This window comes from Bos taurus, chromosome 1 (genome assembly GCF_002263795.3).
Source record: "Bos taurus isolate L1 Dominette 01449 registration number 42190680 breed Hereford chromosome 1, ARS-UCD2.0, whole genome shotgun sequence".
NCBI lineage: Eukaryota > Metazoa > Chordata > Mammalia > Artiodactyla > Bovidae > Bos > Bos taurus.
The window spans coordinates 65,984,671-66,007,742 of record NC_037328.1 but is presented as its reverse complement, the minus strand read 5'-3'; the positions used below and the strand labels follow the sequence as shown (position 1 = coordinate 66,007,742).

General features: G+C 35.6%; 1 protein-coding gene across 4 annotated transcripts in view; it reads left to right on the top strand.

Annotated features, from left to right (window-relative positions):
* Positions 1-23,072, top strand: part of POLQ (DNA polymerase theta) — a 250,619-nt gene that overhangs the window by 42,240 nt on the left and 185,307 nt on the right. For all 4 annotated transcript variants that reach the window (XM_059887918.1, XM_010801194.4, XM_002684789.6 and 1 more), the window contains exons 14-18: positions 337-461; positions 1,716-1,959; positions 13,692-16,789; positions 19,555-19,698; positions 22,305-22,501. In XM_059887918.1, coding sequence (XP_059743901.1) covers positions 337-461; positions 1,716-1,959; positions 13,692-16,789; positions 19,555-19,698; positions 22,305-22,501 — 3,808 coding nt within the window. The remainder of the gene's footprint in view (positions 1-336; positions 462-1,715; positions 1,960-13,691; positions 16,790-19,554; positions 19,699-22,304; positions 22,502-23,072) is intronic.

Here is a 23,072-nt window from a genome sequence, read left to right as displayed (position 1 = left end):
TCTTTTAAAAAATATTTGTGTGATCACCTTTCTTGAACTAAGTCTCATTTCTTAAAATTAGTTAGTAGTATTGAAATATGGAAGAAATCTTTTTGATATACAGATATTAGTTTTTTGCTATAGTGCCAACATATGTTAGAATTTACTTTTACAACCATTGAGCTCTTTGTCCACTAATGCTATATCCTATTAAGAATCTTCTCTCTTTCTCAGAGAGAAACTTTTTTGGTTCTTTCTTACCTTTTTTGGTTCTTTCTTGTTTCTTAGCATCTATATTGTGCTTTCATAGTAAACATAAGTGACCTCTTACTGTACTTTTGGTAATTTACTTTCTAGGTTTTTTACCAGTCTTGTGCTATTAGATTTAATCAGTGAAGTTCCCTTAAAGGAAATTAATCAGAAATATGGATGCAATCGTGGACAGATTCAGTCATTACAACAGTCAGCTGCTGTTTATGCAGGTCAGTTAAATAAGCGTTCCCACATTTATTTAAGACTCTGTGGTTTGAGGTCAAGTTAAGATCACTTTTTTTCAAATTCCATTTTACTGTAGGCTTCTCTAAAAGTGATGTGATCATGTCAAACCATAATTTTGTATAGTCCCTGTCATCATCAGAACACCTAAACAGTGACTGCTCTGGGCTCAGTGACCCTGCTGTAGAAGACTGGCAGCTAGCTGAGTGTCTGTATCTTGGTCCCTTTCTATCTGTTAGCAACCTGCTGACCATCTCTCTTCTTTCTGTTTTTCTTTTTCTGGGGGAGGTGTCTTGAAAGAAGAAGTAGACATAATTTTCACTTGTCTTGCTTTTTTCAAGTTACTGATTAATGCTTGTTATTGTAGAGGATGGCAAATGAAGAGGGATTTCTGAACTTCTAGCTCACTGTTCTAAATATTATCTCATCTTTAAGGAAATACTGGTCTTCCTTAATAAAATTAAGCTCATTTTTTCTAAGGTAGGCAAACAAGGGAAGTTCTAGATCTGATTTTACTAAGAAATCCTTAAGCCATTAGGAAGGCAATCCTGGGCTACTGGAGACTGTGTTTGTAAGTTTCATTGTGAAGGTGTGAACACGTGTGAGAGAGTACTGAGGGAAAGATGCTGAGAGAGGGTAGTAAGAAGGGAGAGACTACCTTTAACCCACTGGCATCAAAGATCTCAGATTACCTCTAGAATTAATGTTCTCATAGGGAAGTGATTTTCTTGATGATTTGACACTTGGCTGCTCTGGCCTCTTTATTTTAAGAGAGTATAGCTATCAACCTGGGCAACTTCTTTATATAAAGAAGATATCAATGGGACCTTTATTCTTTGGAAATAGTCCTCTTAGCACTTGACAATTTAAATTAGTTCTCTTGTTTTCTCTAGGTGGAAACCAGAGTACTTTCTTCCTTAAAGAAAATAAGGAAGAGTGAGAGAGAGAAAGAGAGGAATGAACTAGTGAGGGATTTTTGTTTGTTTTGTTTTTATGTGCTCTGCCTCAGTTTTTTTCGAATGTAAATTTATGATTAAGAATAAATAAGATAATAGTTAATGTGTCTAGCCAACTAGCTAGGCCCTTAATATAGGTCTACTCTACTATTAATTTACATTTTGGGCCTGTTAAACTTTATAGTTCTATAGGGAAAAAAACAAGTGAAACAAAACTACCTCAAGAAATGGAGAATTGGTCTAGAAAGAATTTTTAATTCAATAATTATTCCATGAATATTCTAGGGATGATTACAGTGTTTTCCAACCGCCTGGGCTGGCACAACATGGAACTACTGCTTTCCCAATTCCAGAAGCGTCTTACATTTGGCATCCAAAGGGAGCTGTGTGACCTGGTCCGGGTGTCATTACTTAATGCACAGCGGGCCAGATTCCTCTATGCATCTGGTTTTCTTACTGTGTCTGATCTTGCTAGAGCAGATGTTGCTGAGGTGGAAAGTGTTCTGAAAAATGCTGCACCTTTTAAAAGGTAAGAAAATCCCCTCATCTACATAGGTTATTAAATGAAACAGGCTAATTTGTAAGTAGAAGATAATTTGTTAAAATATTTTTCTCTTAGATAATATCATGCCATATTTGGTATAAGTGGAAGAAAATCTGGCTTCTTTTCCCCCCTCGAGGATTACTTTTTTTGTATATATATTTAAAATATATTTTATGACTTTAAAGACACTTTTAAAAGTATTATAACTTTTCTCCTAGAAAGACTGTGTAAAGCTAAGTTACCAACGCTTTCTGCTTTGATAGATTTTAGTTCTCAGTATATATCCAGGACTCATTTTAGACTTTACTTCAGGCAAGAACACTTTAATATTTACTCTTCTTGAATATTCTTTGGAACCCTAGTCCCTCAAAACCAGTTTATGAGAAGAGGACTCTTTGACATACATGTGTGTGTATGTGTGTGTTTAAAACTATACTCATTGAATGGGCTGGCCTCAGGATGTTATCAAGGAATAGGTTATTTTCTCAACCACTGTTCTTTGAACTCTCTGTTATATGGAATCTCAGCCAGATCCTATAGCTATTTAGGCACTTTCAAGTGTTAACAGTTTTATTTTCAGGTTTTAAAAATTTGTTCTAAATTAGAGCATTAATCTCATTTCCAGTTCAGTGCTTCTTTCCTCCCACTCACTTTAAGTGCAGATGCTCTCATTTAAGAACCTTGACACAGGGTCTGAAACTGATAACGTGTGGGAAGGGATGGGGAGGCATAATCAAAGGAAAGGTCTCACTACCCAGTGCCACCTCACATCATGGGCTTTATTCTGTGTATCTGGCAGCAATGCAAGTTTGGTTCTTGCAAGCTGGCCCTGGTGCAGCATGCACTGCAACCAGCTATAGTGGTATAGCTGCCTCTACCTAGATTTTGAAGGATGAAATTGCCCGGAGTCTTGAGGATGTGCAACCCGAGGAGAGGACTGCTGCAGTGGGAGGCCCACCGTGGAGTCTCCACTAGGACAGTGCATAGTGGGGGCAGGGCCATTCCCTGTGACCCCTAGATTGGAAGATCCACTAGTGTGCCATTTTGTCACTATGGGTGTGCCGCTGGCTAAAACCTACATAGTGTATGCTTTAGAACCTACTTATAAAGGTATTGATCTCCCCTGGAGCCTGTGATTTTCACAGAATCTTTGAATACATTTATACTTGCTTAGAAATATGTAATAAAAGACCTGAGGTGAAAAAATTTGTCTGTGGGCGTATCCCTGTGGTAACAACATACCAAATATCATGCTTAACCCTTTCAGGAAGTCATCTGAAAGCAGTACACAAAAAATTTAATCAGAAAAAAGTTATAAACACATTTTGAAATCTCTTCATTATGTTAAGGCTGTTATTGCCATGACTATGCCTCTTCTGGAAGCCCAGAATCATCATTGATTAAAATTAGTGACACGTAGTAATAGGACAGATCAATATTATCTGCCTCCTCATGGGACACACTGAAAAAGACACAACATTATTCCTGGAATATTCTTATCAGAAATTTCTACCTTGAATTTTACTGTAGGGAAACATCAGGCAAACCTTAATTGGGAGACATTCTATAAAATATTTGGCCTGTACTTTTCAAAAACATCAAGTCATAAAAACAAAGACTTAAAGCAGGCTAAAGAGGCATGACAATCAAATGTACCACCTTACTCTAGATTGAATTAGAAAAAGAACATAATTGGAACAATTGGTAAAATTTAAATAAGGTGTGTAGATTAGATACAGTGTTGTATTGATGTTAATTTTCTGAATAGAAACTAATGTATCTGGAGACTGGCCTCCCTTTCAGTGCTTGGAAAACCCATCCAGCATTCAGATTGTCTCAGATAGTTTGCCATTACCAGCAATCTGCAGTGAATTACCTTGTGCATGTGTATTTTCATATTGTTGATGACGTGTCTTCAGACTAAATTCCTAGACGTGAGATTTCAGAAGGTAAGTACATATATATAGCTCTAGTAGATTCCAGATTGCTCTGCAGAAGGGTCCAGCCAAGTTGCACTCTCACTAGTCTGTTCCCCTCAGCCTCACCGACAGAAGAGGTTGTTAAAAACTAAATTCAGTTTAAAACAAAATTTAAAATGCATGTAAAACCTTTGAGAGGGTCCAATGCATTGGTGTTTATGATAACTATAAATAGGATAACTCCCAGTGTTTGGAGTGTGCGTCAGAGCCATAATCCCCAAGACCCAAACCAAAGACCCTATTGAATGAGTTGCCGCCAAGTGATCTCACATAATTAAGTTTCAACTTCACCAAAAGTATCAATCCAGGTACAGTGTTAGTGTTGGACATAGCACAGACACGTCCCTGTTCAGCTAAAAGTTTATCAAGAGCTGTCTTATTATCAAGAGCCAGAGAGTCTTAAGTATTTTTGTTGCATAGCTAGTGCTTTTGCAATGGAATCTGCAGTGTTCCCTAAGAGTTGAGGAAATGTTCCTGATCATATTCTTCTTTGTTTTAACTTCTAATCAGGGAAGTAGGGCCCTGCCAAAGGAAGAAGTTTGAATTGTGAATGCCTCCTGTTAAGCCTTTTCTAGAACAGTTACGGGTCACAGTTAGATAACCTAAGAGGCATATTCCATATGAGCCATGTAGGCTCATATAGGAGCCATATAGGCATTCATAGACCCAAGAAGAATGATAACCACCACAGACAAAGACAAGACCTGTCAGGGCACAACCATTCCTATTAAGCAAATACTGACAATAGATTCATTCACAGGGATTGTTGCACTTACCTGTTCAAGCCAGGGATCAGTCAGGTTTTTAGTGCATGTGGGAAGAGAATCTTCTATCCTGAAACAGAGTTATCCTGAATACTAAAGGCTATCTCTTCATAGTAATGGCTTGGGAGATACAGATGAGGATGTTATCTTTCCAGGCCAATGTTAGAGTGAAATTAGGAAAGAAAAGGAGAAAGGGTTTCATGTTTTGCTAAAGCAAGAAGACTTGAGTCTGGTGTCTTGGGTGAAAGCAGTAGACATTGATATCAACGATTTTTCTTACTCACTGTTTTGTTTCCTGTGTTGTGTAGGACCAGATGTCAGCTGGTCTTCCTTAGCTGTGAGATGTACTCAAGACTCAATATGTTGTGTAGTTTTCCTGCAGTGTCAATGGTCAGGAGCACTTGGTAACATCCCTTCTCACAGGGCTCAAGGGGTGCCTTTGTTTTTAGTGATAGCTACAAAGGTGCAAGGGCTTCCCTGGTGGCTCAGACAGTAAAGAATCTGCCTGAAATGTGGGAGACCTGGGTTTGATCCCTGGGTTGGGAAGATCCCCTGGAGGAGGGCATGGCAACCCACTCCATTTTCTTGCTTGGAGAGTCCCCACGGACAGAGGAGCCTGGCGGGCTGTAGTCCATAGGGTCACAAAGAGTTGGATACGACTGAGTGGCTAAGTGTAGCACAGCACAGCAGAAAGGTGGGAATGCAATTTTTCTCTCTTTAATTATCCTCATTTTTTTTTTTTTACCAAAGATAATCACAGTATCACAGTAAAACTAATTTGTTTGCTTTAAACTTGATCTGATTATTTAAGTGCAGCAAGAATAGTGATTAACCATGCAGGTCCTTTTTTAATACTGCTTTGCTGGAACCTTGTAAACAAGGTACCAGGTTGAGAAGTAGAGTAAACTTCATCTACACTTGCCATAGTCTTTATAGATTCTGCTGCCTTTGTATGAAAGTCACATAGGTCATTTCTCTGTTACTCAGGTTCAGTATTTTTAGTGTGAGCCTCAATTTTGATGACAGAAGTTTTAGAAAGTAAGTGAATAGCAGTAAGAAAATTGTTTACTTGTTACCCATTTCTTACTGGGGTCCCAGAGGATTGTCATACACAATTTTAAGATAATGAGTAGAATTATTAGTTAGGATTATACCAGGTTAGAGAAGGAAATGGCAACCCACTCCAGTGTTCTTGCCTGGAAAATCCCAGGGACGGCGGAGCCTGGTGGGCTGCCGTCTATGGGGTCACACAGAGTCGGACACAACTGAAGTGACTTAGCAGCAGCAGCATACCAGGTTATACCAAGTTTTTATGAACTTCACACAATTTCTGGAACACTTATATACCTATACAAATGCAACACAAAGAAGGCTTACTCTTACGTCTTATTTGATCATGTTTCCCATGTGATGTACTATCAAATAAGCCTAACGTCTTTGTTCCAGAGGCCCTCTGGAAAATTTCAAAGTTAGTTTGTAGTCAAAAGACTTCATTTAAAATTTGATTTGGGGAAGTTTGTTGAAGACATCAAATTGTTTGGACACTTGCCTAAATAGGATCACAGGTCAGTATGAAACAATAGTTGTCTATTTAGCAGATGAAGAAAAATTAAGTATTAGTTTTATATAAGTACACTATTGATAGTAAAACTTGATTTTTAAAACCCTTATAATAATTCAGTTTTAGCCAGCTTGATTACACATGGTAAAATCTTATCTCTCTTCAGCTTTTTGTATAACTTTAGTTTATCTTTTGTAACCAGAAGCTGTAATTCAGACAAAATTACTCTCATTTCCCTTAACAAAATGCATCTTTATTATCCATGCCTTTTCTTAGCCAAGAACACATCCTGCTTTCCTTGCATAGGGAGATGTTTCCTTTGTTGTTTCTTGTAGCTTTAATTATTGTATTAGAATTTGTAACCTTTGAAAACCTTAAGTTCTGGTGAAAATTTAGAAACTAAACAATTGTGGACTGCCTCTTATGCTAGGATTCTGCAGCTTGGCAAAATCATAAAGACTTTGTAACTTCTAGAAACATATGCTTTCTCATAGAAAAATTTCTCAGCATGGCACTGTTGACTGAAAAAAAAAAAAGCACAATATGAGAGTTTTGAGTTAAGGTCTATTTGGGACAAAATGAGAAGTATAGCCCAGAAGACAGTGTTTCAGATAGCTGAGAAACTGCTCGAATGAGGTAGAAGGGAAGGCCAGTGTCACATATGATTTTAGTGAAGAGGGTACGTGCAGTCAGGCACACATTTTGGCAGAGGCTTGCTGCTAGTCACGAGGAGCAAGGGTAACCGTTAATGGTTTTAGTGCTTTTCTAGATAGGAGGAGTTGTAAGAATTGGGCCCATAAACTCTTCTAACTATCTGAAGATGTGTTCTGTCTGTTTTTCCCAGAGCACTGTGTGCCTGGGAAATTCCTGATTTCTCCACCCTGAACTCCTTACAGGGCGTGTTGAAGGTCACATCTATAGCAACTCAGGATTTAATCTTTGTGGAGGTAGATGGAAAGTGCCTATACTTGGCATCACCAAACATGTTTACTAATAACCCCAAATTTTATCTCTAGTTTTTCAATAATAGGAAGCCAAAAGTAGATAAACCTACATAAGGTAATCTTTCACCTATTGTGTCTTATTTGGAATGATCTAAATGTTCAATAAATTTCCATTACTTAACCTAGTCTTGGCAAAACTTTAGAGTTTTAGACTAAAAATTCAGGAAGCTTGTTTGAAAAGTTCACCTAGAAAACTTTTAATTGTCCTTTTATTTATTTAATTTACTTGTTTTAAACCAGCAGTCCTCAACTGTTTTAGCACCAGGGACTGGTTTTGTGGAAGACAATTTTTTTATAGACCAAGGTGGGTGATGGGGGAGGTTTTAGGATGATTTAGGTGCATTATATTTATTGTACACTTTATTTCTATTATTATTACATCGGCTCCACCTCAGATCATCAAACATCAAACATCAAAACTCTAGGTCTTAGAGTTTGGGAACCCCTACTCTAAACAATTATATTTAGATTATAGTAAACATTTTGCCATGTCAAATTATTTTTCTTACTGACAAATTTGTCAGGTAGAATAAAAGTATTATAATAATACTAATAATTCTTAAGACAGCTCTGTTTTAATTAAATCAATAAGCTTAAACTAGTTTTTATTTATTATAGATTAATTTAGATAACATAATCTTGAAAAGCATCTGAGTTAGTTATATTCTTTAGAACTTTAGAATTGTGAATCCTTAAAACTTGTCTTTAAACCAAAAAAATAGAGCTCTTATTGTAGACAATACTATACTTCCAAAAAATTAAAAAAAAAAGATTACACTTCTGAGGAAGATTTTTAACTCTATTTAGGTTATGTATTTAATCTGGACTTGGTATCATGAGTTTCGCACAAGTGATGCCATTTGGAGCCTCTGGTTTTTCTCTTTGACAAACAGATTTTCACTTTTACTAGCCATATAGATGAAAAATTATGTCTTGGTATGGTTTTAATGTGCATTTTTATAAATATGCAAGATGGTAAATTTTTTTCAAATTTTCAGAATTATTTAAAGAAATATATGTGAATTATCTGGTTATATCTTTTCCTTATGTTTCTACGAAGTTATAGTCTTTCTCCTCCTTTTTTTTAAAGCATCTTAAAATCTTTTCTTTTTAAAACTGATTAGAGTTCCAGCCATTCGTTTGACGTGTACATTTCATAAATTTTCTCAAAACTTACCAGTTGTATTTTTACTTTATTGCATTATTTTTGCCATGCAGAATTTTCTTTCATTTATTTTTTAGCAATCTTTTTTTAATTTTTGCTTTTCAATTGTCATAGTTATAAAGTTTTTCATACAGTGAAATTAAAGAGGTATTCACATATTTTAGTATTCATAAGTTTGCATTTAGATTCCTGATGCATTTAGAATTTAGTTTTGTGTATCATGTTAAGCCTGGATCCAGTTTTACTTCTCAGTGGCTCTGATTTATAAAAGAGTTTATCTTTGTCCCGGTGATTTGAGATGCCACCATCATATATTAAATATCCGTATGTAATTAAGTCTATTTCTGGACTTTCTATTTTATTACTATTCTTTCTGTCAATTAATGAGCCAGCACCATGCTTTTATTTATAGTGGCTTTACTTTATAGTGTGTTTTTTATAAAGGCTGTATAGTGTCTTTTAATGTCTGGTAGGATAACTTCTACCTTATAGTTTTTTCAGTATTTTCCTGGCTATTCTTGCATGTTTGCCCATATGAAACTTAAAGTGCTTTTTGATATTTTATTGGAATTGGGTTGAAATTTAATAGAACTGATTTATCAGGAGTTTTAAAATATTTTCCTCATACAGATTTTTAGGAGTTTTAATTTTCTTCCTACAAATGTTATACATTTCTTGTTAAATTTATTTCTATTATATTTAATCATTATTCTGTTTTTAATTGATGGTTGTCTTCTGTGTTTTCTACATAGTTATTACTTGAGTATGTAAAGGCTATTGAGCTTTATGTATTTTTTATCCATACTTTTCATTGTTTAAATTACTTATCATTTACCATTAAATCAATTATCATTGATTCTCAAAGATTTTCAAAGTATGGTCATATCATTTGCAAATAGAGATATTTTACTTTTTCCCTAACAATTCTTGTGCTTCTGACAGATTTCTTTTGTCTGATTGAATTAGCTATTAATAATAGTGCTATAGGTAATGGTAGTAGATAGTGGTAACAGAGATAGTGGACATTTTTGCTTTGTTTATGCTCCCAGTGGAAATGCCTCTGCTACCGTAATAAGATACTGGCTTCAGGATTATGATGTGTGTTTGTGTGAAAAGTGAAAGTCGCTTGGTCATGTCCAACTCTTTGCAACCCCATGGACTATACACCCATGGAATTCTCCAGGCCAGAATACTGGAGTGGGTAGCCATTCCCTTCTCCAGGGGATCTTCCCAACCCAAGGTTTGAATCTGGGTCTCCCTCATTGCAGGCAGATTCTTTACCATTTGAGCCACCAGGGAAGCCCCATGTGTGTGTATGTACAATCATTTTCGGAAAATGGCCATTAATTGCAATTTTCTCAAATGTTTTGTATCAGGAATGGGTATTAAATTTTGTTAAAGAGTTTTTCAGCATCAATGGAGATAGTCTTAGGTTTTTTTTTCCCCTGTTACATCTGTTAGCACGTTATATTAATAAGATTTCCTACTATTCAGTCAGTTTTATATTCCAGAATAAATTTCAGTTGGTTGTGGTATATTATTTTTTACATGATGCTGGATTCTATCTGCTAATATTTAATATAGTATACTTTTACATTGTTACCCTTAAATAATATTAGTCTGTAGTTTTCATACATGTGTTCATGTGTGTGTTTGCACAATCTTTACTCAAGTTTTGATATCATTGTTTGATATCAGACTTGCTTCATGAAAAACAGGAAGATTTTTCCTTATATTCAGTACTTTTGAACTGTTTAAAGTTTTGATATGATTACCCTATGAAACAATCTTGATTGTGCCTTTTAGTGGGGTTAGTTCTTTGACCAGCTTCTCTGTTTTATTTTTTCAGAAATCAGTCTCTTTAAACTTTCTACATCTAGTGGGGCCAGTTTTGGTAACCTTTCTGAACAAAATTATTTATTTCATCTGGATTTTCAAATATATTTTCATAGAGATCTGTAAAAAAGTCTATTAGGAATTTAAAATATTTCATTTCTCTTTTTTGATTTGTTATTTTGTAAATTTCTACTTCCTTTTTTCCCTCAGATCAACTTGTGGTCTATTTTGTAAATTTAAAAAATCAAAGATTTTGTTTAACTCATGAGGTCTACTAAAAAAAAATCTACCTCATTCATTCCTTAGTTTTTAATTTTATTACTTCCCACTGCTTTCTTTTGTTTTACTTTGTCATACTTTTTGTAGTTTTTTTTTTCTAATTTTATTTTATTTTTAAACTTTACATAATTGTATTAGTTTTGCCAAATATCAAAATGAATCCACCACAGGTATACATGTGTTCCCCATCCCGAACCCTCCTCCCTCCTCCCTCCCCATACCATCCCTCTGGGCCGTCCCAGTGCACCAGCCCCAAGCATCCAGCATCGTGCATCGAACCTGGACTGGCAACTCGTTTCCTACATGATATTTTACATGTTTCATTGCCATTCTCCAAAATCTGTGTTGAACTAGAAATTTGTTGACATTTATGTTTTTATTGATAAATAAAATGCTGTGTTTTTAATTTTGATACTATAAATTTAGTACTGTGAATTTTCCTATGGTCACTTATTTTAAATGTAGCCAGACATCTGATATTTAAGGCTTTCATTATTTTCTTTATAGGAATTATGGAATTTGCATATTTTCCCTTTTTGGCTGGGTGGAAGTTCTTTTTTTGTCGTCGTTAGTTATTTCTAGTTTTATTGCATTGTAATCTAAGTGTGTTTTATAACATTTCTACATTATGAAATTCACTAACAGTTTGTTTCCTAATACAGAATATGATCAATACAAACTGGATAGATATATTCTCTATAATAAAAATGAGATATTTTCACAAAATCTACCTTATTGTGTTAATTATGTCTTATTCATTCCCCAATGCCAGTACTTCATCTGTCTTTGAATTATTTATTAAAGTCTACCAATTGTTAGTGTGCTTCTCTCTTTGTCCCCTTGTGTCTCTTACAGTGTTTGCTGATGGCTTGTTATTCAGAGTGTAAATATTCATAGTAAATATGACTGATAGACAGTTATCTTTATTGTGCTTTTGGTTTTGAGCATTAAATTATACCCTTCTTGGAGTGCCCCTCACTGCTTTCTTCTTGTTTCCCTTTGCCTGGAAATTCCTTTTCCCGTGCCTTTATTTTTAGCTTTCTTGAATCGCTTTGTTTTAGATGTGAATTTTGTGTACCACATTGAGTTGTAGTAGTGTTTTGCTTTCTGATACAAATTGAAAATCTTTTTTTGGGTGTATGTATGCTTTGATGATTTATAATGTAATTCCTCATTTTAATTTTTTAATAATTAAAAATAACAAATGAACATATGAAGATCTTTTTAATAGATAATTTAATTTTGCTCACATTGATATGAATAATATGTCTGGTGTAAATTCTCTCAAATTATTTTATAATTATGTATTATGTAATGTTTGCTATGTTTCTTTATCTAAGGGTGCTCTTTGGGACTTTATTTTTAAATTTAGAAAAGTTATATTTTTGTTTTATTGGATACCTTTTATTATCTGGTTTGTTAAGATTTTAATTGTATTCCATAATTCCTATCTATTGCCTTAACAGCAGTCACTGACATTGAACTTACTTTAGCTTTCTTTTACCCTCTACCTTTTCCTTCTATTTTCAAAGTGCATTATTTCTACCTTATCTCAATATATAAATTTTGTATGTTAATTTTCCACCTTTGTTTCCTTGTAGGGGTAGGAATGGAAGATTAATATAATCTACATTTTTAGTTATTCAGATTTTTACCATTGTTCTTACTGCTGAGGTGTTCCTTCCTGTCTTTGAACAGATGAAACTTATCCTCTAGTAGATTTAGATTTCATGAGGAGGGCTTATATAATATAGAATTCTCCAAGTTCTTGTATGTTTAAAATTGTTTTTCCATAACCTTAATATTTGAAGTACATCTTGGTTGGACGGCCTATACTTTCTTTTATTGTGTTTTTTGAAAATGTTATCTCTTTGCTTTGTGTGCTGTTTTTGAGATTTCTGATGAGAGTGTGATTCTTTTGCCCGTCCAGATATGTAGGCCTTGAGGTTTATTTTTCATATTTTTGATAGTTTTACTAGGTGTTTTAACTATTTCTTTGGAACAAAGTACTTAAGTTAGTGTCTTAAAAGCAACTAGTATTATGTATTATCTCAGCGTTTCTGCAAGTCATGAATTCGGGAGCAACTTTCCTCGTAGCTCCGGTTTGAGTTTCTCATAGGGTTGTAGTCATCTGAAGGATTGACTCAGATCTGCTTTTAAGATAACTCACACACATGCTGGCAATTTGGTGTTCAATTCTACACATGAGCTTCTCCACAGAGCTTCATGACACCCTTATGCCTTGATGGTTGGCTTCCCTCAGAGTGATTGACCCAAGAGAGAGCAAAATGGAAGCTGCAGTGTCTTTTATGGCCTAGCCTCAGTTTTTTAATTGTGGATGAGATGCTAAATTGGTCCCTGTTCTCCTTTCTTCACTAGAAATAGAAGTTTCTTGGCTTCCATAATTTTTATGGAAAATTAAATTTCCCTCATCCTGTTCATCTTCTCTTTGTGATATTTCAGTTACATATATGTTAGACTATTCAGGGTGTAGAATCTATTATTTTACTATGAAGAGCACTGATATTTTATCAGTCAGTTAGCTTGGCTGAACTCAAACTTTTCTAGGCAATAGTTCAAATCTTTGTTCAGTTGTGTAGACTTTTACCTGGCTGCTTGGAGTCTGCACACAGTTGCATAGTTTTGAGGTCAGCTAGATATTTGGGCAGAATTTATATGAAAAATTTTTGGTTCTCCTCTGTATCTCTCAGTTCTGAATTATCTCGCTTCATTTTGTATCTCTTGTAGTTACTCTGAGCTCTGTTTCACATTCTGTCGATAAACTCCAGTTTTCTGTTTAAGGATTCTGTCTTAGTGAGGCCTTCCCTGATGATGCTATTTAAAAATTGCAGAGCCACTCATACCTTTCTGGTGCTTCATTTTTTTTTTTTTTTTTAAACACAACTGTTATTTATCAACAGTTAACACAGTATGTGTTTTAACTTTTTTTATTTTTATTTTAACGTTTTTTGTTTTTAGAATGTAAGTTCTTTGAGAGTCTATATACTTTCTTCTTGATCTGTGCTATTTCTTCAGTTACTAGAAAAGCTCAGATTGATGCTTAATAAATACTTATATTAATGAATGAATCAATGCATTAATTAATTTCATTTCCTGTCTCTTGTATAGTACTCGAAAGGCAGTGGATGAGGAAGAGGAAGCAGTTGAAGAGCGTCGAAATATGCGAACTATTTGGGTGACAGGCAGAAAAGGTTTAAGTGAAAGGGAAGCAGCAACCCTTATAGTAGAAGAAGCCAGAATGATTCTGCAGCAGGACTTAGTTGAAATGGGAGTGCAATGGAATCTACATTCCTTTCTAAATTCTGATACACACTTACTGACCAGCAGTGAGTCAGAAGTAAAAGAACACAAATTTATACCTCAAACTAAGAGTTCTTATAAAAGATTAACATCAAAGAAAAAAAGTGACACAATATTTAGTGATTCTGTTAATCACTTACCAGATACCATGCAAGATTTAGATAAAAGTAGAGAACATACAGATTCCTTTTATTATAAATTTCAGGATGGGAATCAAGAGTGTCATCATTCCATCTCCAGAGGGAAAAAACAGGCTTCTTTGAGTATTAAAAAAGGAAAGCTAGGAACTTCTCTGAATGAGGGGAAAGCAAGCACTTCGAAAGTTGTTCGGACTCTCTCATCACGGAAAACAAAAAGAGAAGCTTTAAATTTTAGTTCAGAAAAAGTGAGTACAATCTCTCAATCTTGGAAACATGGTAAGCATCGAAAACGATCCAGCGACAGTAGCCCTGTGAAAGACACAAAGATGCGTAGAATCAATTTACAAGAACGGACTATGTCTAATTCTATTCATTGTGAAGACTCTTTTACTTTAGATAAGATGAGTATGGAATTTAGAAGTCCAGAGCCATTTGCTAAAAATGTATCTTTCCGTGCTGAGAGAAGATGTAACATAATACCATTTGCATCACAAACAGAACAAAGTTGTTCTAGGAACAATAAAATACCTAATGATATTCTTGGGGAACACTTGATCACAGGATCTCAGAGTAAACATGTGATTCAAGCCACTAGTGTGGTCAGTGAAAATGGAAGAGAATTAGCTATTGAATCAGAAAAAAAAAATAAAGTGGTGATACAAAATGATTCAAAAATCCAGAATGTTTATGTGAAACACCATGACACCCATCCAATTAACCAGTGCCTGGAAAAGCAGTTTAATAAAGAGACAAATACTCACATCAAACTGAATACAACAGTAGCAAAACAAATACCCTATGAGACAGACAGTAGTTATTTGAATAGAGACTCAAATGTTATTATGAAATGTGAAAGTACAAAGTTTAATGTTGAGGAAAATAAATCAAGTAATCTTAAGGCATCAGGAGATATCATAAGCAGCATTGAGATACCCAGTGAAGTACATCTACCAAGTGGAGCATTTGGTAAATTAAGAGGCCAGCCTGAGAATATTCTAAATACTCCTAGAGTACAAGGAAGAACAGATGCTTATGCAGCAGACAGAACTAAAAATAATTGTGTTTCTGACTTAGGTTTAGATCTCTGTGATCTTGAAGATAGTTTCTACCTGGATACTCAGTCAGAGAAAATAATTCAGCAGATAGCAACTGCAAATGCCAACCAAGAAGGACCCAAGGATACCAGCCTGGCAACAGGGATGATTCAGAAGAACCTAGACAAACAGAGCTCAATGAGCTCCTTTCAGAAAGAGCCTCATGTTGCTTTTCCAGGCGAACAGCATTCACTAGAAATGACAAATCATTTGAAACATAAGACTGTAGATGTTGTGAAGCAAAGCACTGATTCACATGAGGTTGATACCCTGACTCCAGAAAGGCCAATTTTTTATTCTCCAGTACTAGTAGGGGAAAATGGCCCATGTTTTAAAGGCAGTGAACTTTCTGTTACTGACTCCCAATTAAATAGTTTTCTTCAAGGTTATCAAACACAAGAAACTATGAAGCCAGTTATACCTGTGATTCCTCAAAAGAGAATTCCTACTGATACAGAAGTAGAGTGTCTGCCAGTTCCTGAAACAAGTTTGAATTTGAGTGGTAGTTTACTGTTTGACAGTTTCAGTGAAGACTACCTTGTAGAAGAACAACGACCTGATGGACAAGAAAAAGAACACCTTCCTTCTGAAATAACATCAGTCCATTTCGATGATTCTCTGTGTCTACAACCAGAGGGCATAATTAAAAAACCAGATATGAATGAGAATCAAGATAATCAGCAGCCATTGTCTTGTTTCAGTGATGAGTCTATTATATTTTCAGAAATCGATTCTGTCCAGATGGTTGCAGCTTTGGACAATGTAGACATAGTTCCTGTGCAGGAGAAACATAATACTGCAGAATCTCTAAAAATACTGAAACGGAGTGATCAAGTGACTGTAGGTAATGATGATTCCCAAAGAGAAGTAATTGGAGAAGAAAAAGATAAAAGGTCTCAAAAATCCAAGTTAACTGGCACAAGGCAAGATAATTCATTTCTATGGTCAGGAGCATCATTTGATTTAAGTCCAGGACTGCAAAGGATTTTAGACCAAGTGTCCAGTCCTCTAGAAAATGAAAAGCCAAAATTAACTGCTACAGACTTGCCTGGTTTGAATGGAGAAAATGCAGAGGTAAATGACAGACAAGTGATTTCAAATACGGAGCCAAATCAAGTACAAGGAATTCCATTTTCACCTAAAATTGTAGTAAGAGGCAATCTTGAGGCACTACAGAACGATGTCATTCATGGTGAAACCTCCCTCTTGCCTTGTAAAGAAAACTGTATAGTTCGTGATAATGGACTCATTCCTCCTACACCTATTCCTTCTGATTCTAAGTTGGCATTTCCAGATATTCTTGGAACATCTGTGAAACTTAAGAAAATTAGTCATGGTTTTAAACTTGGTGAAAGTTCTTCATTTTGCTCACCTTCCAATAATAAAAACCATGATTTACATCCAGAGAGTAGAAATGGTTTTAAAGATAACAGTTCTATTAGAGACACAAATTTTTCACCGCAGTTACTGCAGAATGGATCACAGTTAACTCTAGCTTCATGCAGTCCTGAAAGTTTGGCCATAATTGATGTAGCAAGTAACCAAACTCTCTTTCAAACATTCATGAAGGAATGGCAAAGCAAAACTCGATTCTCCATCTCACTGGCTTGTGAAAAGATCAGTAATTTGACATCTTCTAAAAGTGCTACTATTGGTGGTATGTTTAAGCAAGGTAAGATTAAAAAAAAATCTTTTACATTTGTATGTAAAATAGTGTGACTGAGACTTTGCAGAATTGGATATTAAATGTAATAAATTTGTTCAAAGTTTAATAAGTTTCTCCTGTGTAGGTTTACATGTAGAACAGCTTTGTTGTTCAGTGCAACTCTGTATAAGAGATGGGGGACATCTGGACACATGGGTAGGAGAGCTGAGCAGTGAGGCCAAGAGCGCAAAGCTGGTAGACTGAAAAAGTGTAGACCACTAGGACATTGTTTGTTCCTCTGGCTCTGATCTTTTGTTGTGTCTGGGGTCTATCAATCCTGTGTCTGCCTCCTTCCAAGTAGGCCAGAGAGCCCATCTGAACAGCCTTGCTATAGCAGCTCCCCACAGGAGTTCCATACCAGTGTTGTCGCCCAAGTCACTGACCCAGCAGCCAAGCTTATTGCGACTGGAGACACCACAGCTGGTGTGTCTGGTTCAGAGGCCAGAATTGGAACAGTGTTTGACAGCTTAATGCTTCAGGAACCTGTCTGTTAAATATAGCTCTTCTATGCCATTCTGGGCTTTGCCCTGGCTGAGGCCATAGGGCTTTTCTGTTTGGTTGTCTTGCTCATCTCTTTATTTTGTGAGGCTCTGTGGTAGTTTCTCATATATATCTGCTGCTTTAGCTCTTGGTCATGCCTAGTGTTAGTGTAAAGTGTGCTGAGCTTTACCATTAAACACATTTCTCTTAAGAAATCATATATATATATACACATATATATGGAGAAGGCGATGGCACCCCACTCCAGTACTCTTGCCTGGAAAATCCTGTGGATGGAGGAGCCCGGTAGGCTGAAGTCTATGGGGTCGCTCAGAGTTGGACATGACTGAGCGACTTCACTTTCACTTTTCACCTTCATGCATTGGAGAAGGAAATGGCAACCCACTCCAGTATTCTTGCCTGGAGAATCCCAGGGACAGGGGAGCCTGGTGGGCTGCTGTCTATGGGGTCGCACAGAGTTGGACATGACTGAAGCAACTTAGCAGCAGCACACATATATATGTAATAATCATATATATATATAATATATTAGTTTGAATATGTTTCTAAAATTTAAGATGTATATTTTGAATATGGTTCAGCTTTTTTGTGGCACCATAATGATACGGTTTTAATTAATTAAAATATAAATGATTTACAATATTGAATTAATTTTGGGTATATAGTGATTTGGGTATATAGTGATTCAGTTTTTTATAGATTATACTCCATTTAATGTAATTGTAAAATAATAGTTCTATTTCCCTTTTCTGTACAATGTATTCTTATGGCTGACTTATACATTGTAGTTTGTACTAATTAATCTTCTACTGTTATCTTGCCCCTCACACCTCCTTATCCTCAATCACTGATTTATTCTCTTTGTTTGTGAGTCTGTTTATCTTTAGTTATATTCATTTGTTTAATTCTTTAGGTTCCACATATAAATGATAAAATACAGTATTTGTCTTTCTGTATGACTTATTTTACTCAGGTCCATTCATGTTGTTGCAAATGGCAGACATGATGGTTTGTATTAATTATCATTGCTCATGGGGAGCCTGGTGGGCTGCTGTCTATGGGGTCGCACAGAGTTGGACATGACTGAAGCGACTTAGCAGCAGCAGCAGCATGAATTATTTTCTCTTAAACTGTAATATCCTTATTCACTTATGTCATAACAGAAATACGTAACAAATAGGCACTTTATTTTCAGTGTGTATTAGCTTGTTTGCCAAGACTTATCTCAAGTAGAATTTATAACTCCACTGATAGTCATGAATTCTGTACTGCAGTGTTGACCACAAAGCCTCACAGGACTCTTCCAGGTTTTCAGAGACTTGAAACTTTTAGTCAAATAATACCATGTATTCCTGTCTTATTTCATGACAGTAATGATTCAGTATTATGGGGGATAGCTGTAGTCAGCTTGACAACATGTTGTGGAAATCAAAGATTTGATGAAATTTCTTAAATCTCTGTATTATGAATCAATTTGTTCATAAAGTTCTAAGTATTTGTTTGCTACTCAACTCAGGAAGAATATGTGTTAATGACAAGTTTTATGTACCTTCAGTGTTAACTAGTTCTTTCTATTTTTCATCCAACAAACAAAATTGAGTACATTTCCTGTGCTAGAAGTTAGAAAGATTAAAAACTTTCCACTTAAATTTAACAAATATGTGCCAGTTATTTTCCAGGTATTGGGGATATAATTGTAAATAAGATAGATTAGTTGTTGACCTAATGTTTTTGACCAGCGTCTTTGGAATTGAAAATGTATTATGTTAGGAAAAATGTTGACTGCATATACAAAACCATACCTAATTTTTAACCAGCAGCAGCAAGACTCTTGGTTTTTCTAAGTGTTAAACTGTTAAAAACTGTTGGAGTTTCTAAGTGTTAAAAGTTGCTGAGTTTGCTGTAAATTTTTTGTGGTGTGCAAGGGTCTTTATTTTTGAGTTATAAAAATTCAAAATGCAGCTTTTGAAAAACTTGAAGTTAATTTTAAACTTAGTCATTATTACAGATCTCTTTTTAAGAAGTCTTTGGTAGATTTTTCATAGTGACAATTATCTTAATTGATGGGATGCCTAGAAAGATCTTATAAACATCTAAAAATGATTATCCATTTAATGCATATTGTAGGGGATCTGAAAAATTTGCTTATCAAATGGTTTTTATTATCATATTTAATGTTCAATTTAATGACTTTTAGAGATTTTTAACTATTTCACTTTGGATTTACATAGTTAGTTTCCCTCAAGAAGCCTCTATTAGAGATGATGGATTTCCTGTTAAAGACTGTGATGACATCTTACTGGTTGGGCTTGCAGTATGTTGGGGTGGAAAAGATGCTTACTATTTTTCACTGCAGAAGGAACAAAAGCATTCTGGTAAGTAATCACTATTTGGCTAAGTTATATAATTTTAATGCAACCTCTATGAGGATAGTGACTTTTTTGTTGAGAATAGTCTCCTGATACTTACCTAGACTTTATTTTTAGTAATAAGAAAACTCTTTTCATTTTTTAAAAAATCCTGGCTATTGTATACATTATTTCACATATTATCTGGAATAATGTTTTAAGAAGCACCCCCCAATCTCCCTTTCTCCCTTCTGCTTGTCACATGGAGCTATTAATACTATGTTTTCTTTCTGGGGGTAGTGGAGCCTTAAGGACGTGCTGGCCACCTAGAAAATTTGTTTCTGAAGACTGGGTCAAAGCAGTTTCTTTACAGGCTTGTTTCCTCCTATTTGGTATATCTGGAACTCATTTAGAGGCAATGATGAGCTAGACGTCTACAGTAGTTGAATCACACAGGCTTTGGAAAGGTCATAGAGTTAAAAGGATATGATCTAGAAATAATTTGTGAGCTGATTATGGTGGTTGGATACCTAGTTGATTATTAGGTTTTAGAAGCAGAATTAATAAGGAAACATTTTAAAAGATGCGTGTAATGTCTATTCCTGAGTAAGCACGAAACATTTTCAGTTGTTTTGTAGGAAAACATCGTGCGGTGAGTAGTTACTTGAACTTCTTTTATTTTAGATGTAGTTTTATACATTTATACTAAACTTCCCTGTAAAATGAGTTCCTTTTTTAAAAATTTACTTCCAAATAACTTTTTTGTCTTTAATTTCACATTCTGAGAAATGTAGATTTATTTTTAGAATCTTAATGTTTAGAATTTTCTCCTACCTAATTAGAGCTCATTCCTGTTGAGGTATTTCAAATCCTAAAAGATGATGCTGTGAAAGTGCTGTACTCAATATGTCAGCAAATTTGGAAAACTCAGCAGTGGCCACGGGACTGGAAAAGGTCAGTTTTCATTCCAATTCCAAAGAAAGGAAATGCCAAAGGATGCTCAAACTGCCACACAATTGCACTCATTTCACACACTAGTAAAGTAATGCTCAAAATTCTCCAAGCCAGGCTTCAGCAATATGTGAACCATGAACTTCCAGATGTTTAGGCTGGTTTTAGAAAAGGCAGAGGAACCAGAGATCAAATTGCCAACATCCGTTGGATCATTGAAAAAGCAAGAGAGTTCCAGAAAAACATCTATTTCTGCTTTATTGACTATGCCAAAGTCTTTGACTGTGTGGATCACAATAAACTGTGGAAAATTCTGAAAGAGATGGGAATACCAGACCACCTGACCTGCCTCCTGAGAAACCTGTATGCAGGTCAGGAAGCAACAATTAGAACTAGACATGGAACAACAGACTGGTTCCAAATAGGCAAAGGAGTACATCAAGGCTGTATATGGAGAAGAAAATGGCAACCCACTCCAGTATTCTTGTCTAGAGAATCCTGTGGACAGAGGAGCCTGGTGGGCTGCTGTCCATAGGGTTGCATGGAGTTGAACATGACTGAAGCAACTTAGCATGTATATTGTCACCCTGCTTATTTAACTTATATGCAGAGTACATCATGAGAAATGCTGGGCTGCAAGAAGCACAAGCTGGAATCAAGATTGCCGGGAGAAATATCAATAACCTCAGATATGCAGATGACACTACCCTTATGGCAGAAAGTGAAAAAGAACTAAAGAGCCTCTTGATCAAAGTGAAAGAGGAGAGTGAAAAAGTTGGCTTAAAGCTCAACATTCAGAAAACTAAGATCATTTCATCCGGTCTCATCACTTCATGGCAGTAGATGGGGAAACAGTGGAAACACTGTCAGACTTTATTTTTTTGGGCTCCAAAATCACTGCAGATGGTGATTGCAGCCATGAAATTAAAAGATGCTTACTTCTTGGAAGGAAAGTTATGACCAACCTAGATAGCATATTCAAAAGCAGAGACATTACTTTGCCAACAAAGGTCCATCTAGTCAAAGCTATGGTTTTTCCAGTGGTCATGTATGGATGTGAGAGTTGGACTATAAAGAAAGCTGAGTGCCGAAGAATTGATGCTTTTGAACTGTGGTGTTGGAGAAGACTCTTGAGAGTCCCTTGGACTGCAAGGAGATCCAACCAGGCCTTTCTAAAGGAGATCAGTCTTGGGTGTTCATTGGGAGGACTGATGTTGAAGCTGAAACTCCAATACTTTGGCCACCTGATGCGAAGAGCTGACTCATTTGAAAAGATCCTGATGCTGGGAAAGATTGAGGGCAGGAGGAGAAGGGGACGACAGAGGATGAGATGGTTGGATGGCATCACCGACTCAATCACATGAGTTTGTGTAGGCTCCGGGAGTTGGTGAAGGACAGGGAGGCCTTGGTGTGCTGCAGTTCACGGGGTCGCAAGGAGTCGGACATGACTTAGCAACTGAACTGAACTGAACTGAATTAGATCATTATAAATCACCTAGCCCAAACCTTAATTTTTAGAATTCAAAACACTGCATCCATATAGCCAACATGACCTGGAAAATAAGGTCATGCCGAACTAAACTCTGAGGCTTTTGAGTCTTTTTCAGTGTTAGCACTAAAGATTGCTACTTCAAATGAATGTGTGTACTTTTTGCCTTAAAACTTTTTTTCTTTTTTTTAAGAAATTAGTGCCAGTTTGATCCCACCTTCTCTGGATCCAAGCCTGACTGTGAAGGATAGATTACGGCACCTTCAATCTTGCTTTCACAAAGAATCTGATAAAGAACGTTCTGTTATCATCTATGACTTCATCCAGAGTTATAAAATTCTTCTTCTGTCTTGTGGCATCTCCCTGGAACAAAGTTACGAAGATCCTAAGGTTTCTTGTCTTATCTCAACAATTTTTGTATACTTCAAAAAATATTTTAATGTTTAGGGTTAATTCTTAAATGACTTGGTATTTATTTAGCTTCAATACTGCAGCTTAAGTAGTTTAGGGTAGTCACTCCTGTGTCCAGTAATCCTATTCATCCAGAACAGATTATTATTAACACCAGATGCCTCTATGTAGATAAAAACAGAGATGTTATAAATTCCAAGCACTAAAGTTCATACCTTTTTCAGAGACTTAAATGTTTTCATTTTGGTCATATGTTCTATATTTTCTGTGTCATAGTAAGTTAGAAATGAAAGGAGAACTGTGAGATTTAAATACATGATAGTAGGATATTTCAAATATCCATGAGAATAGAGACAGAAAATAGTAAAAGCATATATAGATATAAGAGATCACAAAGGATAGTAGTTAGAGGCCATTTAGCATAGGGATAAATGGCCTTATTAACCCGTAAGAACTTTCCCATATAATAGCAAACTGATACACTGTTTATAAAGATGACTGAATTATTAAGGAAAGAGTAACTTATGTTATTGTAATATACACTTATATG